The sequence below is a fragment of the Centroberyx affinis genome, unplaced genomic scaffold (assembly GCF_046629955.1).
Source record: "Centroberyx affinis isolate AG114_WGS23_722 - 3 ecotype Tasmania unplaced genomic scaffold, CSIRO-AGI_Caff_v1 ptg001824l_1, whole genome shotgun sequence".
Classification (NCBI taxonomy): Eukaryota; Metazoa; Chordata; class Actinopteri; order Beryciformes; family Berycidae; genus Centroberyx; species Centroberyx affinis.
Genome location: NW_027280207.1, coordinates 5,687 through 23,827, shown reverse-complemented (window position 1 = coordinate 23,827; position 18,141 = coordinate 5,687). Strand labels below are relative to the sequence as shown.

At 41.3% G+C, this 18,141-nt stretch overlaps 1 protein-coding gene across 1 annotated transcript in view; it reads left to right on the top strand.

The window, feature by feature from the left end:
* Positions 1–17,784, top strand: part of LOC139652552 (collagen alpha-1(XIV) chain-like) — a 130,201-nt gene extending 112,417 nt beyond the window's left edge. The window contains exons 21-26 of the mRNA XM_071529658.1: positions 3,680–3,715; positions 11,484–11,550; positions 11,690–11,878; positions 12,591–12,668; positions 13,950–14,105; positions 17,447–17,784. Coding sequence (XP_071385759.1) covers positions 3,680–3,715; positions 11,484–11,550; positions 11,690–11,878; positions 12,591–12,668; positions 13,950–14,105; positions 17,447–17,784 — 864 coding nt within the window. The remainder of the gene's footprint in view (positions 1–3,679; positions 3,716–11,483; positions 11,551–11,689; positions 11,879–12,590; positions 12,669–13,949; positions 14,106–17,446) is intronic.
* Positions 17,785–18,141: the final 357 nt, after the last annotated feature.

Sequence of the window (18,141 nt, the reverse complement as noted above, 5' to 3'; positions counted from 1 at the left end):
TTCTAAATGGCTGTTTAAACCAAAAGTGGCCATATTTCAACTCCCAATGGGCCAATTTTGATGAATTCGGAAGTTATCTGTCCAATCCAATCGATTCAGCGTCCTCTAAAACTTCTAAATTGACTGAAACTTCATCAAAATCAGCCCACCGGGAGTTGAAATATGACCATTATTTCTAACTTCCAACAGCTGAAAAGACGGCAAAATTAGATCATTTTTTCCAACCAATTCCTCTCAGAGGATCAGCCAGAGTGCAGCAGTATTTCAGACAGTTTGCAGTGAACTGTAGGATCTGTGCAGCAGATCCTTCTTGTTGCAGTACAGAAGGTAATATCAGTTTCAAGTCCTGGACTGAACACACTCTCTATCACAGAGAACAAAAAGAGCAGTGAGATTTTTTTTTTTTTTAAGGGCTTTTGGAAGACGAACCTCCAAATTTATATCTAAGACCCAATTATATTTTATCTCCTTTTTCCTCCTTGTTCCTGGTCAAATCCCTGCTTTGCTGCAACGATTTCACCGTTATTGCACTATTCATGGAGCAGATTTTAATTTTTTTCATCATTTCACTGTTTTTAAAGACATAACTCTCATTCTTTTTCTATTTGGCGATGTGTTTTCTATCCATTTTTTATGTTCCTGGTCAGAGTTCAATGTTTTTTTAGACATACAAATCCCAGTTATTCCTCTTCTCCTGCGTCTTCACAGTCACATCATCCTTTATAATCTATCTATGTGACATCTTAGCTTCAGCACTTTCCCCCTGTTATCGCTGCCTGTGTTCTCGGATGTGATTTTAAAGATTTATTTTTTTCCCGGATTCCAGGGTTTTTTGGGCCCCGGGGCTTCCCATTCTTTCATTCATTCATTCACTCATTGATCGCGTCCTTTGACAAAAAAACGGTTGACAAAAACACAGATCTGTTGAGTAAATATGGAGGCGGAGGCAGGAAGACGTGTCAGTCAGGCTTAACAAGACTGTCAGACGAACACACAGCGAGGAGAGCGGATTAACCCTCTTCCTGCCTGGGTTAGGACGGACGCTGCTGTACACTCACACACACACACACACACACACACACACACTTAAACGCAGACATACACACTCAAACAGATGCACAAGTGTGTAAAAGCAGGTGTGGAGTGGAGGGTAAACCCACTTAAACTCACTTTACCCTCATTTTTATTAGCAGGAGCAAGAGTTCACCTCCTTTTTTTTTAAGGCGGACATGAATCTATACAATGTAAATTCATACTAAACATCATAGTGAATAGTATCAGTTTGAAAAAGTATAAATTAATGCTAAAATGTGATTGATTTTTGTTCATATTGATGGTTGTTTGCCTTATGATGATCGATTGGACGCCACAGTTTACCCACCTTTTTATTTCCTGCTTCATCACTGTGTAAAAGTACCACACACACACACACACACACACACAGACATGCATGGAAAAACACATTCACCCACAGACACACAAGTGTGTAAAATTGCACATCAAATAATCACACATATACTCTATCTTCATCTTTCTCTCACTCTGACTCAAAGAAGTTTACATACACACACACACACATACACATGCTATCACACACAATACTCTGCTGTGTTTCTCTCATCGTCCTTTTCTCTCTCCTACACAGAGACACACACACACTCACACAAACCATCGATTTCCTTTTGTTGAACAAATACACACACACACACACACATAAATCCAGGTCAGTGTGTGAGGTCTGTAGATCAGCAGTGCAGTGTGTTCATGTTCAGACCTGAAAACTGAACTGACTGAGAAAACAACCTGCTGCTTTACTGGGATCAGTAGAGTGACAATATTACTAATATTACTACCACTACTACTACTACTACTACTACTACTACTACTACTACTACTACTACTACTGAAACTACTACTACTGAAACTACTACTACTGCTACTCCTACTACTGCTACTACTACTACTACTACTACTACTACTGCTACTACTACTACTACTACTACTACTACTACTACTGCTACTACTACTACTGCTACTACTACTACTACTACTGCTACTACTACTACTGAAACTACTACAAAGAAGTGCACACACACATACTATCAACTATGCAGCTACTACTACTACTCCTGCTACTACTACAGCTACTACTACTACTATAGCTACTAGTACCACTATTTCTACTGACTTTAACTGCTATTACTGCTACTACTACTGCTATTATTGCTAATATTGCTGCTACTACTATTATTATTACAGCTATTACTGTTGCTATTACTAATACCGAACTACTAGACAAAGTTCCTGCCAACTTTTCCACAGTCAGAGTTCTTTCATGATCATAAACATTTTAGATTTTTTTATAGCATTTATTTCCAGAACTGAGGTCAGCCTTCCAGCGCTGTACTCTTAACATTAACACACTTCAGAGAAACACTCACGCAGCCGAACTTTGAACAAAAACTCCTCCGAAAATATATGTGCAGCATGGTGCAGTTAAGCCGCGGTAAACACACGTTACCGGAGCGTTTTATTTCTGCTGACGGTGCCAAACAATGAGGCTCGCCCCACATGTGACCGCCGGCATTTATTCCTGATTAAATGAACAGTTCAGAGACGGTTAATCGCATTTCACCACCGCTGCTTCACAAGAAATGAGATTCTGCGGGAGGTGATAACGCACCGCTGACAAATTACTTCACATTGTCATGATACAATGTTGTAAAGAATGTAATTTCACACACGTGGGCGGAAAGTGCAAAGTGCCCTCCTCGACTAATTACCGTGTTATTGTGAACTTCCAGTCTTAATGCGGCCTTTTGGGGGAAAATATTGTTCTCGAAGTTCAGAATAATGCTACTTTTTGCAGAAAGGTTGAGTTTTAATGAATCAAATCAAATCTGTTGATCCAGGTTGTTGTTGTTTTTTTTTCACGTGCTTCTTTTATACCTGAGGAATGCGCCGAGCTTGACACATTCTTTAGCGAAGGCTGATTTTTTTCTCTCCATCCTTTCACTGCGTGCAGCCTTGTTCCATACAGAGGTTTGTTAGATGAAGCACTACAACTTCTTCTTTTATTCAGCTGTGCTCCATTATGTGTTTTCTGCATGTTGTTGTTTTTTTTTCTACCCGAGGAATCCAACTCAGTACGTAAAAGCTCATCACGCTGTTTCTGCTGAGATAAATCCATTAAAAATGTCAAAGTGAAATTCCAAACTTACCCACGAGAGTCCGGTGTGATTCAATACGTTTTACAATTCCATTTTAGACAATGACTCACAGTGAGAAAATCCTAGATTGCGATATTACAAGCAAGCAATAATAAGGAGAGCAAGAGACAAAGCCACAGATCATTCCTGGGACCCTAAAACGATCGTGTATGATGGGGAAGTCGGTTAATAAATATGAGAAAGAAGAATAAGAGAACCAAGAGGAAAGAGGTAGAGAGGATTGTTAGGAAGTTGTGGTTTTCTTGAGTTTTAAGGTGTTGACAGAAGATAGCGATGCCTTCCTGACTGGAGGATCCTTTACTACATTTTTTTTTTTTTTTTTTTTTACCTGAGGAATGTAGCTCGGTCCATAAAAGCCGAGCAGGTTGTGTCTGCAGGGTTAAGTCCTTCCCTTCCCTTTCCTTCCCTTTTCTTTCTGAAGGTGATGTTGTTCCTCTCCTCTGTTGCAGGGCCCTCCAGGAGGCAAGGGGGATAAAGGAGAACGGGTAAGTAGCTCCGTCTGTCAGGAAGGTGAAATTTAAAAGAATTTGAAAAGAATTTGATTTGCAAAGGACAACATGAATGATTCACTCTTCTCTCCTTTTCTGCAAATAAAACTATTCATTTTTTCACCAACGTATTGTCTTGCCTTGATAAAAGCACAAGACCAAAACAAGTTATGTTTAATGTTTTTGAATAACCTTTATCTACCAGGGAATAGAGCATGTGTTATTTTCAGCAACATCCTGATTAACACTCACACACTTTAACACTTTGATATCTGGGACCTTCCCAGCTCAACCAAAAAGCTAAATGTATGAACCGCTAACAGCTGTTTCCAGACACTGAAACACACTGACAGAACAGAACTTTAGAACCATCAGCTTTTGCAGCCGAGCTTTGATCAAACCCACAGAACTTTATTTTAAATTCTAGTCCATATCCCAAGGTTTCCAAAGACACCAAACATGTCAGGCTGAATTACAGGGAAATGTGTAGAAAATGATGCACAAAACATCTAGATTTTCTCCATTTGTTGTAACGGTGCAGCCATAAAATAATGTCATCTTGGGTTTGAATATTTCTCTCAGTATCTCAGCTGGAGCTTCAGTGAAGCGTTGGAGCAGCAGATACACAATATGGAGGAGATGTTGTACCATTTGGAAGAAATGTTTTTTTCTAACTTTGAAGCTACTTAAGGGGAAATTTAAGGGGAATATCAGGGTGCGAGGGGTTAATGAAACTTTTTTTAACGTAGATAATCATGAGTTGCAACTAAACCGCCTTGCAAGAGTGGTGTTTTCTGTGAAAGCGGTTTGCTTTTATGAATCACTTACAGGACAAACAGATGATCTGAAGTGGGTTTCGGGGACAAAATAGCGCAAACGGTAAAACGGAGCCAGTGAACCTGTTTATGAATAGGTAAAATTCACCACCACCCACTACCGCTTCATTAACCCTGCCGGTGAGTTTTAGCAATATGGGCTAGTGTTAAAGTTTTGCATAGAGAGAAAAGTGCATCTTTCAGTCCTTTCCTTTAAGTGTCATGGACGGATAATTTGTTTGAGCGTCTTTCTTGAGTTTAATTAAATTTGAAATGCCACATCAGGTGTTTTAATCCCCCAGATAACAGTTATCAATGGCTGCTGTCGAATGAAAACTATGCACTTCATCACTAAACAGTACATTGTAACAATGGAAGAAGAAGAATGTTTATTTTCTCAATGACACCTCTACATTTCTGAAATCCTAGAAGGAGTTTCACCAGGCTTCGGGGGCCCCGAGCATCCTGCGACTCACTCACCACATAAAAGACCTGTGTCACCTTGCAATTCATGCCAGAAACAGAAAATCACTGTAATTACGGTTGCGTGGGGTTTTTTTTCTTTTCTTTTTATCTGCAACAGTAGCAAAGTGTTCTTTCATGTCGAGTTCCTCCGCCTCACGCTGCGAGCGGGCGGACGAGTGTGGGAACGTACCGACTGGTTTCAGAACGGCAGGCAGGTAAACGATGCCTCCTCCGCTCAGGCAGCAGAACGAGGCTCTTCTCTCAGGCCCGCTGCCAGAGAAACCACAGCTAACTTTAGATCTTCAGAAAGCCACAAAAAAAATGCCACCATCTGCCTCGATTTAAGCATCCAGATAGATCGATCAGTAGATGGATAGATGAATAGGAAAATAGACAAACTGAGAGAAACGTAGAGGTTCAAATCCCACCAGGATCATCTCTCCTGTGTTTCCTCCATCTGGTCTTCCTCTCTACCGTCCTACTGTCTCAGTAAAAAAAACTAATATGAGAAGACGACTCCCCAACCTGAACTCACACAAACACGTGAAATGAACACGACTTGTTGGTGGCACATAAAGTGTTAACGGGAACACTTTACAATAAGGGTCACTAAGTTAACAGTTAACTAATGTGTCTGGTAATCGTTTACTAATGGTGTTCATGTTAACTAAGGTATTAATTTATACATGATTTAATAGTCATCTTTATAAATTATTAAATAATGTATAAATTAATACCTTAGTTAACAAGAAACACCATTAGTAAATTACACATTAGTTAACTTTTAATTAAGGGTTAGTTAATGCTTATTAAGCATTAACTAACCCTTAACTTAGTGACCCTTATTGTAAAGTGTTACCGTGTTGACATACGGTTATGTGAAGGAGACTATAGCTCAGTGGAAAGTAAGGGAGTTCAATTCCCAGCTTTTACAAAGGAAATTTCTAGCATGAGACAAGTTTTTCTCATTTAACTATGACCACAGCCTTTGCAAAGTTGTTTTAGTTTATTTAACCATAACCTTAACCATAACCTTTACCCAGAGGTGGGGACTCGAGTCACATGACTTGGACTCGAGTCACAATTTTAATTCATTGAGACTTGACTTGATGCATGAAGAGAAGACTTGAGACTCGACTTGACTTGGGTTCTGGTGACTTGGGACTTGACTCTGACTTGTACTCTGATGACTTGAAAAGGTTTCTAAAGTCTTGACTTGAGATCTTGTGTTTGTGTAAATGACTTAGATTGAAAGTGATGAGATTTGTTCCAGCAGACGACTGAATTTAAATTCTGTTTTCTGAATTTGTATGGAATGATTGAATTTATTGAAGTTGAAACTGATTATAGAAATCAAACTCATGATGCTCTTACCAAGTTTTTATCCTATTAAAACCATATTGCATTGAAAAGTCCTAGCTATTTAGTTTTCTTTAAGATATTAAATTGATACTGGACTCTTGATTTGTTCTGACTTGACTTGCTGTTCTACATCTAGACTTGAGACTTGACGTTAATGACTTGGACTTGACTTGGACTGGTAATCTACATTTAGACTTGGGACTTGACTTGAGACTTGTGCCTCAAGACTTGAAACTGACTCGAAGTTGACTTGGTCACAAACCTTAACCAAGTTGTTTTAGTTTCCTAAACTGAACCGTTAGCCTTTAGCTGAAAATGTCGTGTCCAATCGGTGTTTTAGTCACAGAATCCGGTTCATGGTGGAGGAACATAATTCATACAATCAGAAAGCCCAGATTTATAAAGTGAAGGTGTTGTCCGCGGTGTCACCTCCTTCATTATCTCTGCTTCCTGCCCACAGGAGAGCGAAAGCTGTTTCCGCTTCCTCTCCTCCTTTCTGCACTCGCTCCACATCAGCTCAGGGAAAATGGCAGCGTCTCGTTTCATCATGATCTCCCTCCCACCCTGAACACTCACTGACACCACAGGCAGGGGCGCAGAGCCGGGACCGTCCTGTAGAGCGCTGCTGGATCTTCAATCAGGCGACTTCTCGGGAATGAGGAGAAAGCAGCCCAATTTCCAGACAACCATGCATTTTTTTTTTTAAAGTTATTGGTTTAGAATGGGTTTGGGGAACTTGCTCTAACAGTAGAGACCCAGGTACATCTCCAGCAGGTTCAGGTAAACTTAATTATCCGCAGAGGGAGGGGAAATTTGTTTGGTTATATGCATTAAAAAAATGATGGACACCCGCATGGATATACACAATAATATAAGACAGCAATATCATAAAATACACAGGTTAACTAGGCTACCAAACCCCTGCTGGCCTCTTCTGTTCTGTTTATCTGAGCTAAAAAGTCTGACTGCTGAGGGAACAAATGAGCTTTTATATCCTGCTGTTCTAATTCTGCGTTGCAATATTGTGTGACTTGACAGGTTGCACAACAAAGACTTAGAGCGCAGCAGGTGAGAAGAGTCAGCTGAGATCTGGTCAGGTTTTTTCTTAAGCTCATTTTACACTTTAATGAAAACAGCGTCTCTGCACGTATTTGAATTTTGGGGTTGAGAAGTGTCTCTGTAGGTGCTGGAACCTGCCCAAGAATCTCAATCACAACTATGCAGAGTCGCGCACTCTGATCGGTCGATCATAGGAGCAATCGACTACTCCATCACATCTCGTCCCTCCGGCTGCGTTGCTATAGTTGCCTCCATGTTTGTTTTTACCTGTGAATGTCGTCACGTCTGCTTCCTGTTCAACGACATGCTACACACACATCGACACGGAAGTGAAAAAACGTTAAGTGTAAACGCCACCATGTTATTTACATTCGCGCTTTACATTACGTTTACGTTACATTCTATAAAATGTGCTTTAGCATGACATCTGTGTGCCAATACTGAAGAGCTCCATGATCTACTCTGACAACTGTTTGCCATCTTAATAATTCTCTGTAGATTCTCCCGGTTCTTTGCGTACATGTTTCCGGAAACACACATTACTCTCTATGCAGAGGTGTGACCAAGTCGACTTTGCTCGAGTCCCAAGTCAGTCTCAAGTCTTGAGGCTCAAGTCTCAAGTCAAGTCCTAAGTCTAAATGTAGATTACCAAGTCAAGTCCATGTCATTAATGTCAAGTCTCAAGTCTAAATGTAGAACAGCAAGTCAAGTCAGAACAAATCAAGAGTCCAGTATCAATTTAATATCTTAAAGAAAACTAAATATCTAGGACTTTTCAATGCAATATGGTTTTAATAGGATAAAAACTTGGTAAGAGCATCATGAGTTTGATTTCTATAATCAGTTTCAACTTCAATAAATTCAATCATTCCATACAAATTCAGAAAACAGAATTTAAATTCAGTCGTCTGCTGGAACAAATCTCATCACTTTCAATCTAAGTCATTTACACAAACACAAGATCTCAAGTCAAGACTTTAGAAACCTTTTCAAGTCATCAAAGTGCAAGTCAAAGTCAAGTCCCAAGTCACTAGAACCCAAGTCAAGTCTCAAGTCTTCCCTTCATGCATCAAGTCAAGTCTCAAGCGATTCAAACTGTGACTGGTGTCTGACTCGAGTCCAAGTCATGTGACTCGAGTCCCCACCTCTGTCTCTATGACATACTATAATACTATAAAAGTTAAAACGTAAAACACAACTCCAGAAAACATTAAAGTCAACATTAAAGTTTAGTAAAATATCCTTTGTTGTTTCTTTTTAAATCTTGCTTAATGCACATTCACTAAAACTGAGATATTCATCAATCCCAGTGCAGAGGAATTTATAGATTTTTACCCTTTTAACCCCTCGCACCCTGATTTTCTCCTTAAATTTCCCCTTAAGTAGCTTCAAAGTTAGAAAAAACACTTTCTCCATACTGTATGACAACGTCTCCTCCATATTGTGTATCTGCTGCTCCAACGCTTCACTGAAGCTCCAGCTGAGATACTGAGAGAAATATTCAAACCAAGACGCCATTATTTTAAAGCTGCAACATTACAACAAATGGAAAAAAACTAGATGTCTTGTTCATCATTTTCTCCACATTTCCCTGTAATGCAGCCTGACATGTTTGGTGTCTTTGGAAACCTCGGGATCTGGACTAGAATGTACAATAATGTTCTGTGGGTTTGAACAAAGCTCGGCTGCACAACATGAGTTTGTAATGACGGAGTGGAAGAGGTTTTCATTTTTGAGTGATCTAAGATTTCTAAAATCGATTACCATCTCATTTGCTTTCTTTATCTTCACTTTAAGAAAGTTGTCAGAGCACCATGCAATAAAACCACCTGAACACCAACATTAGACTGACTGACAGCACTAATATGACCCCTCCACCCCCCTCCCTTGCCCCCCCAACCCCCCCTCGCCCTTCCTTAAGCACCCGCCCCAAATCCATTCAGCGATATCGATGCCGCAGCGCTCGGCTCTCTCAGTGTGTTCCTTCATTTTCTCTGCTTCACACCCTGAGCAGCCATTGAAGCAGAAGGCATGGGAGCCGAGCCATAATCATGATCATCACTGCTGCCGGGGGAAAAAAACCCCACTTGTAACTGCAAAAAGCCGACTTTTAGGAAGTCGAATTTCAGCCTAATTTCCAGATTGATTGACAATCAAAGAAAGTTCATCCTGGGTTTTGAACGGGATTCACGGACGGCGGAAACGATCAGTGACTCCGAACACCTTCAAGTTCAAGTTAAAACATGAATCACCGAACATTGGAGTTAGCAGGTTTTCCCGTGACAGCAGCAATGTGAATCCCTCCCCTCTCTCAAAGTACTTTTCAAGCACTCGCCCCGCATCAATTTATGGGCAGAGATTCGCTCTCCCAGTGTGTTCCTCCATATTCGATGCTTCCTGCTCTGAGCGCTTATTGAAACCACAGGCAGGGGGAACGGAGCCGGGATCGTTTACGTGTCGTTAGGAGAGAGGAGCGCTCTCTAGTCGGAGAGATGGAGAGACACTAGAGCCCTCGAATCAGAGTCGCTTTATTCACAGAGTGCAGAAAATGTACAGCAATTTGAAGAGGTGGGGACACATCTTTAATTGCTCGAGACTTGACTTGATGCATGAAGAGACTCGACTTGACTTGGGTTCTGGTGACTTGGGACTCGACTCTGACTTGTACTCTGATGACTTGAAAAGGTTTCTAAAGTCTTGACTTGAGATCTTGTGTTTGTGTAAATGACTTAGATTGAAAGTGATGAGATTTGTTCCAGCAGACGACTGAATTTAAATTCTGTTTTCTGAATTTGTATGGAATGATTGAATTTATTGAAGTTGAAACTGATTATAGAAATCAAACTCATGATGCTCTTACCAAGTTTTTATCCTATTAAAACCATATTGCATTGAAAAGTCCTAGATATTTAGTTTTCTTTAAGATATTAAATTGATACTGGACTCTTGATTTGTTCTGACTTGACTTGCTGTTCTACATTTAGACTTGAGACTTGACATTAATGACATGGACTTGACTTTGACTTTGACTACTTTGATGACTTGAAAAGGTTTCTAAAGTCTTGACTTGAGATCTTGTGTTTCTGTAAATGACTTAGATTGAAAGTGATGAGATTTGTTCCAGCAGATGAATGTTTTCTTTCTAACTTTGAAGCTACTTAGGGGGAATTTAGGGGGAAACTCGGGGTGCGAGGAGTTAAGGAATCCATATGGTGTGAGTTTGCAAGTCGCACCAAATATCCAACATCTCTCTGTCCAGACGATGTCGCTGTTGTAAAGCGTTGGGACTCGGGGGTTAGATGAGTTGAAGAGGTCAGTCAGAGTTCACAGCTACCAACAGTTTTTACGATTATTATTACTTTCATGAAGACTCTTAGTGCTTTTTCTGCTGCAGCCTGACAGCACATCACAGCCGGCCGTTTGTTTGGGCTGTATGAAAAAAAAAAAAAAAAAAAGATGATGAGTGTGATTAAGTGTGATTAAGCTACGAGATGAAAAGTTAAAGGTTTTTTTTCACGGCCGTGCGGCATTTAAATAGCTGGAGAGCTACAGTAAATGCTTAATTGACAGCAGCAGCAACAACTCGAGTCGGCGGTAATCGGCAGAATCTGCGCTCGCTTCATTCTGCCTGGAACAAAACCTTCCAGCAAGATTAAGGCAGAGAGGGAGTGTTACCTCAGGGAGCTGTCAGACAGATGTGTGTGTGTGTGTGTGTGTGTGTGTGTGTGTGTGTGTGTGTGTGTGCTTCCAATTTATATGGAGAGCTTTCTAGCACAAAGAGTGTTGCAGTGTGTCACTCTAGGGAGCCGTGAAAACAGATGTGTGTTTGTGTGTGTGTGTGTGTGTGTGTGTGTGTGTAGGAGGTGTGATACTTGGGGAATGAGGCAGGTGTGTGTGTGTGTGTGTGTGTGTGTGTTTCCACATGTGTGCGTACAGTAGATGCATTCATTTGTTCAGCCATGCTTTCATGCACACTCACGCGGATATATGTGAATAATGTGAATCTAAGTCTCTGTGTGTGTGTGTGTGTGTGTGTGTGTGTGTGTGTGTGTGTGTGTCTCCAGGGTGACCTCCAGTCGACAGCATCAGTCCAGGCCATCGCCAGGCAGGTGTGTGAGCAGCTGATCCAGAGTGAGTACACTGAACCTCTCATAGTGTGTGTGTGTGTGTGTGTGTGTGTGTGTGTGTGTGTCTGCAAAGCCTCTAGACCTCGACCGGTTTGGATCAATCAGTGTAAACCCATAATTTCTCACTTTCCCTCTGTTTCCAGGCCACATGGCGCGCTACAACTCCATCCTGAACCACGTGCCCAGCCAGCCGGTGTCCATCCGCACCGTGCCGGGACCCCCCGGAGAGCCCGGCCGACAGGGATCCCCGGGACCCCAGGGAGAGCAGGGGCCTGCGGGCAGACCTGGCTTCCCCGGATCCAACGGGGAGAACGGGCAACCAGGAGCCAGAGGTAGGACAGTACAGGAGATCAATAGAGTTAAACCAGGAGATACAGGCAGAGAGTAGAGTCAAGAGAATTAAACCAGGGCTTAGACTTTAACTACACAGCATGCGTAACATTTGCATATCTGAACATTTTAAGCTGCTGCAAAGGGTCCGCTCTTTAACCAGGAGTTAGAGGGTTACAGCCGATGCTATTTACCTTGGGGATGGAGGTTGGCAAATAGATTAGATAAAAAAGTAGCAAAAGTAGGGAAGTAGAGCCAATTGAATTTAACCAGATAAGGAGTCGAGTCAAAAGAAGCACAAATGGAAATGCAAATGGATCTGCTGTTCCTGCACAATGGATTCAAAATCCCACATTACATGTATTTTAACCCACTCTGCAGGTGGATTTCTCTATTTGTACTTTAAAACTACTTTTATCCAGCGACTGGACCAAAACAGGCTGGATGTGGATGCTCTTCTGGTACAATCAAAAGAAGTCAACCTGGAGGGAGAATATCTATTGATATCTATGTTTCTATTAATATGATACAGTAGATTCAGGGGATTTGAAGACAAAGTCAGTTGTAATGGTGTGGCTTCATGGCATAAATTATTTGCTGGATGAAAATCATCATATCTCATAAAGGTCAAGCATGAAATGAAAGAAAAATATCAGGAATTACCAACAGCTTACCACACATTGTTTGTGTGTGTGTGTGTGTGTGTGTGTCCAGGTCTACCAGGAGAGAAGGGTGAGAAGGGAGCACAAGGTGTCGGAGTCCAAGGCCCAAGAGGATCCCAAGGACCCCCCGGTAAACGACACCACACCATTCTGCTGTGGTTCTCAACCTGGGGGTCACAAGATGGTTTTGGGGGATTGCGAGATGATGGATTTATGGAATTTGAAACAATAGATTCCTAATATATAAATGTATTATCATGCTTAATTGTGGCAATGAATGCCTGTTTTTGTGAAATGATGAATATATGCAATCTCCACGCTTCATTGAGTTCACTGTTCTGTGCATTAACATCTGCAGCAGGGAGGATCATATGTTGGCATTACTTTGCCTTTGGTTTTACAAGCTAAAAAGGTTGAGAAGCACTGGCTTACCATACCATACCACTCTGCTGTGCACTGCACTACATATATTATTCTAAATTCATGTTATTATTCTAGCCCAGCACCATAATTACTAACACAATTTCCACATCACTGAGGGCCAAAAATAACCGTGATTTCACAGTTGTTTTCTTCAAACCTATAAAATCTGTATTTTTTCAGTCGCTTAGTCCTATTTGGCATTGAGCCATAGTTCAGCTACACAGCGTTAAGCTTGTAGAAATTGGCTTTCGTTTCATAATTGTTTTGTAATCCTCAGATTTTTACTTTTGTCCGTTGCACTTGACTTCTCTTTAGGCTGCTTGTGGGCATGGGGTTCATAAATACTGATTTTTCTTTCTACTGTTGGACTGTTGGGAGATTTCAGTTAGTATCATTATTAGTAATAGTTGTAGAATTAGTAGTAGTTGTAGTAATGGTAGTTGTAGTATTAACATTAGCATCAGCATTAACATCTATGGTAGTAGTAGTAATAGTAGCCTAGTAGTAGCATTGACATTAGTGGTAGTCGTAGTAGTACTATTAGTAGCATTAGCATTAACAAACATATTTGGCCTAGTAGCAACATTTGCATTAACATTAATAGCAGCAGTAGTAGTAGCAGCAGCAGCAGTATTAGCAGTAGTAGTAGTAGCATTAGCATTGGTTGCCTAGTAGTAGCAATAGCATTAACAGTAGGAGCAGTAGTAGTAGTGGTAGTAGTAGTAGTGGCATTAGCATTAACATTATTAGTAGTAATAGCATTAACATTAACAGTACTAGCAGTAGTAGTAATAATAGTATTAGCATTAACAGTAGTAGTAGTACTTATAGTATTAGTATTAACATTAACAGTAGTAGTAGTAATAATAGTATTAGCATTAACATTAACAGTAGTAGTAGTTGTTTAAGTTTATGTTGATTAAAGAGCATTAGCTACATGCCATAAGTTTCCATCTAAATCCCTTCATCCCCTACCCTACCCTCACAGGTGCCCCGGGGCAGGGCAGGACCGGCAGCCAGGGTCAGTCAGGGCGACCCGGTAACCCTGGTACCCCCGGTCGACCCGGGGTCCCGGGACCCGTCGGCGCCGCTGGGCCTCCTGGCTACTGCGACCAGAACTCCTGTGTGGGCTACAATGTTGGAGGTACGTAGGTCCCTCTGTACAGGCTGGGTCATCTTAGACAGCCAATCATATCCTATTGAAATTATGTTATTGCCTTTTTTTAAAAAGTTGATAACAAAAAAAAGAAATGATGTTATTGCCCTGTCAACAATGTAACAATGACAAAAAGAAAGGGACACTTCAGCCTTCTTGCACCCAGTAGCAATATACAGTAGAACTGAATTTACCATTCAGTCACAGACTATTCTGTTTGTTATTGATCACTTTGATTGCTATGTAATTACAACCACACCTTGTGGAGATTGTAAAAAAAAATTGAAAATAAATAGAGAGACAAACTTAAAGTAAGAGAGGAAGGGACATTTATTTTAATTTTATTCACACCAGAAACAATGTATATGCTTTAACTGTATCAAACACTCAGTAACAAACCTTTTAGATTATGGTTTTCATTGTGAACATCAAATTCTCTATCGAAATTATCTCACTTAAAACTTGCTTGTTTAAATATGTGGACACCGCATGTGTCTGAATATGAAGGTGTTATATTTCTGAATATCTTCTATGGAGTGAAGCAAGCAACTTGTCCCAGACACCTTCCAGTCCACACTCACTGTATGTTAAAGTGAAAGTAAACAACCTTGAAATGCAATTATGGTTAAGATACAGAATCCTGCTTGGACAGTATGTTGTTGGGTTACATCTCTGAAATGCATGCTTCAACTTAGATTGTGTGTTGTCGATTTGAAATTTGTACAATTTCAAATAACATATTATCATCAATATACTGTATATGAATGATATTGCTTGCCGGTTTGGCTGGTGATACACTCGGCTTTTTTTGGGCTGAATGTAAATGGTAAACTCTTCCAGTGACAGGCAACTGAACCGCAGGCTCAAAAATCTAGTGGCAACAAGATGTTCCTATGTGAACAGAGCAACAATGCTGAGGCAAGGCAACTCCTTTAGCAACATTGCCCTAAGTTACCCTGTGTATCACCACCTTAAGTTTCTTCCGTCATCCTCATGAGTATTTTCCTAGTTGCTTGAACAGTAAACTGCATGGTGAGTGACTGCATGGTAACCAAATCTCTGACCAAATTCTGCATCGTAACATGTTTTGTTCAATCATTCAGTACTGAGAGTGTGGGTTTAATCGGTCATGGTAAAGATGCTGCATGGAGGGTTTTTCTCATGGATATATCACTATGAAATATGCCAGTACACAATAAAAGTACAACAAATCACTGCAAAATGTACATAAAAGCTGGAGACATGAATCTCAGCTGGAGGCAGTGTCAACATTTTGTTAGCAGCTTTGTATCTGCTGCTTGTTAATCCGTTAATTTGCTCTCCAGCGCCCTAACAACAGAACTGATGTTTTCTCAGCCTTTCACTAACAAGGACACGGGGGAAATGAAATTTCAACAGTTTCGCAGTCAGCATTGTAGAAAGCATCACATGCATGCACTGTGTTTAGAAATACACAGGTGACATATTCTATTAACTCTCACCACATATAGAAAGCAGCCAAATATAATGCTAAAAACACATTCATATACTTCTGACAGTGATATATTCCAAGAAAATCCTACATGAGTCATCTTTAAACCATAAATGCATGATTGTAGTTGTCGTGATAATCCAGCCAGACCGTCGTCGACGTCTGTCTCTACCACCTGTTGAGGTCAAAGGTTACACAGTAGCCTTTACAACACTGTACAGCTAGCAGCCTGCAGGGTGGTCATGTGAGTAACGTCTGCATGTTGTAAGTATTACTCTGTTTGTGTTTGTGTTTGTTTGTGTCCATCTCTCTCTCTCTCTGTCATCCCTGTGTTTTGCAACTCTCCTCTTTCCAACCCAAGGCCAAGCACAGTATCTGAATGACTATTGAGCTGCGTTCACAAACGCTACAAAGGATAGGTGCAGGGATTAGTGGCTTTCACTGCGAAAAGGCTGCACAGTAGGCAATGGAAGTGGTACTACTGCATCAACTAATCAAGCTGGCTTCTGCCTTCCCTACTCAGTCATATAATGTCATGTAAAGTATCATCTCAAGAAGTAAGAAATGGGGGTATGCCACATGTTTAGTGAGAAAAAGAGTGGTATTTGATAGATATTTGGCAATAATATAAATAAATTAATAATTAAGTTTTATTTCTATAGCACTTTTCCAGACAGAGATATAAAGTGTTTTACAGGGAATAAAACAATAAGTAAAAGCTGACAGGAATGTCGGACATGAAATAAAAACAGGAGAACAACAGGTAAAAACAAATTCATTATAAAATATAAAATTAGTTGCACTGTGCATGGTTTGGGTCAAATTACTCTCATTTCAACCAGTGAAGTCAAACTTCTGTCCATCGGTCAGTAGTGATATCTCAGTGATTTCATCAAGACAGAAATTGAATAGTTGAATAGAAAGTGAATTGACCCCTGACCCTGTGCCATGCTTCCAGGTTCAGCTCGCCCTGACAACATTATCTCCTGATTTTTCCCCCTAGATTACGATCAACCGGTGCCTCTTTTTTTAAACCACGAGCTTCATTGACTCAATAATAAGAGTTCTTTTTACACTCCGATGTAAAGAGATCTGAGTTCGTAGAAGCTCATCTGCGCAATGGCTTCTTGATATAACTCAACTTTTGCACGCTGTTTAACTATAAATATCCAGATAGCTTTAAGTTTTTACGATACCAATTGAAGACAGTGGATTACTTAATCTGTTAGAACAATTGGAATATGAGGTTACAGATAACATTCCTAATGAATGCCTAGTAAACCTTAAGAGACATTTGCAAGTAGATAATGCAACTCATTTCTCACCATTAAACTTAAAAATTGCTGTTCATTTTAACTAGCTACTGTATATCCTAAACTTAACCTTCCTTTTAACTCTGCTTTTAATGTTGTCACTCTGTAACCCTTGGTAACCATGGTAACCCTTGGTAACGCTTGGTAATCCTTGGTTATCAATGGTAACCCTTGGTAACCCATGGTAACCTTTGGTAACCCTTAGTAACGCTTGATAATCCTTGGTAATCAATGGTAACCCTTGGTAATCAATGGTAACCCTTGGTAACCCTTGGTAACCCATGGTAACCTTTGGTAACCCTTGGTAACGCTTGTCCCTCTGTGTCTCTTGCTCCTCCCTTCCTGTCCCGCCCCCCACTTCCTGTCCCGCTAACTCAATCAAAAAACACCAAACCGTTCCAAAACGCTGCTTCCTGTGGTGGCGGGGGCGGCCATCTTTGTTTGGGGTTTTGACTGACTGTCTGCCCGCCTGACTGACCTACTGATTGGCTGACTGGCTCGCTGCGTGGTTGGTTGGTTGGGTGGCTGGCTGGTTGGTATCCCAGAGGGCGGCGATGTCACTGACGGCGGCGCTATCCCTGCAGTCCGACTGCCGTCCAACACCTACCAGAACTACGGCGAGGTGGAGGAGGACGACCCCTACCGCTACGGCGGCGGTTACCCCTCCGAGTATTACCAGCCCAACTACCCGGCCCCGCGGCCTGTGGCGCCCGATGACCCCGCGCTCTCCCTGGACGACGTCGAGCTGAGGTCCCCCGGGGTCCACCGCACCTCCAGGAGCCTGACGGAGGGAGAGGAGGGAGGGGAGGGCGGGGCGGAGGAGAGGATTAACCTGAAGAGGAGGCTAAAGAGAGGGGCGAAGAAGTCGCCGGGGACTAATTAATCGAGGGGAGGTGATTGGAGGAGGGAGGGCCGCTCGGTGTTTCTGATTGGGCGGTGTGGAGCCGTTAAGGACTAATCAACAAGTGCCTGATGTAGAGGATTTCTTATGGACCTTGTAGAGGGGGGGTGGGGTGGGGTGGGGGGACATGTTTGGGACTCAGTGCTATTTTACCTTCATCAATACTATTCAATTAACTTTAAGAGAGAATTTTTATGTTGTTTTTTTTTGTTTGTTTCAAATGAAAGAAGGAGATTTATTGGCGTTCCACTTCCTGATATTGATTAAGCTGAACTGGGGTTTATATTCCAGAGTCTCCTTCTAGTCCCAGTTCATCTCTCTGGCTGGACGATGGTGAGA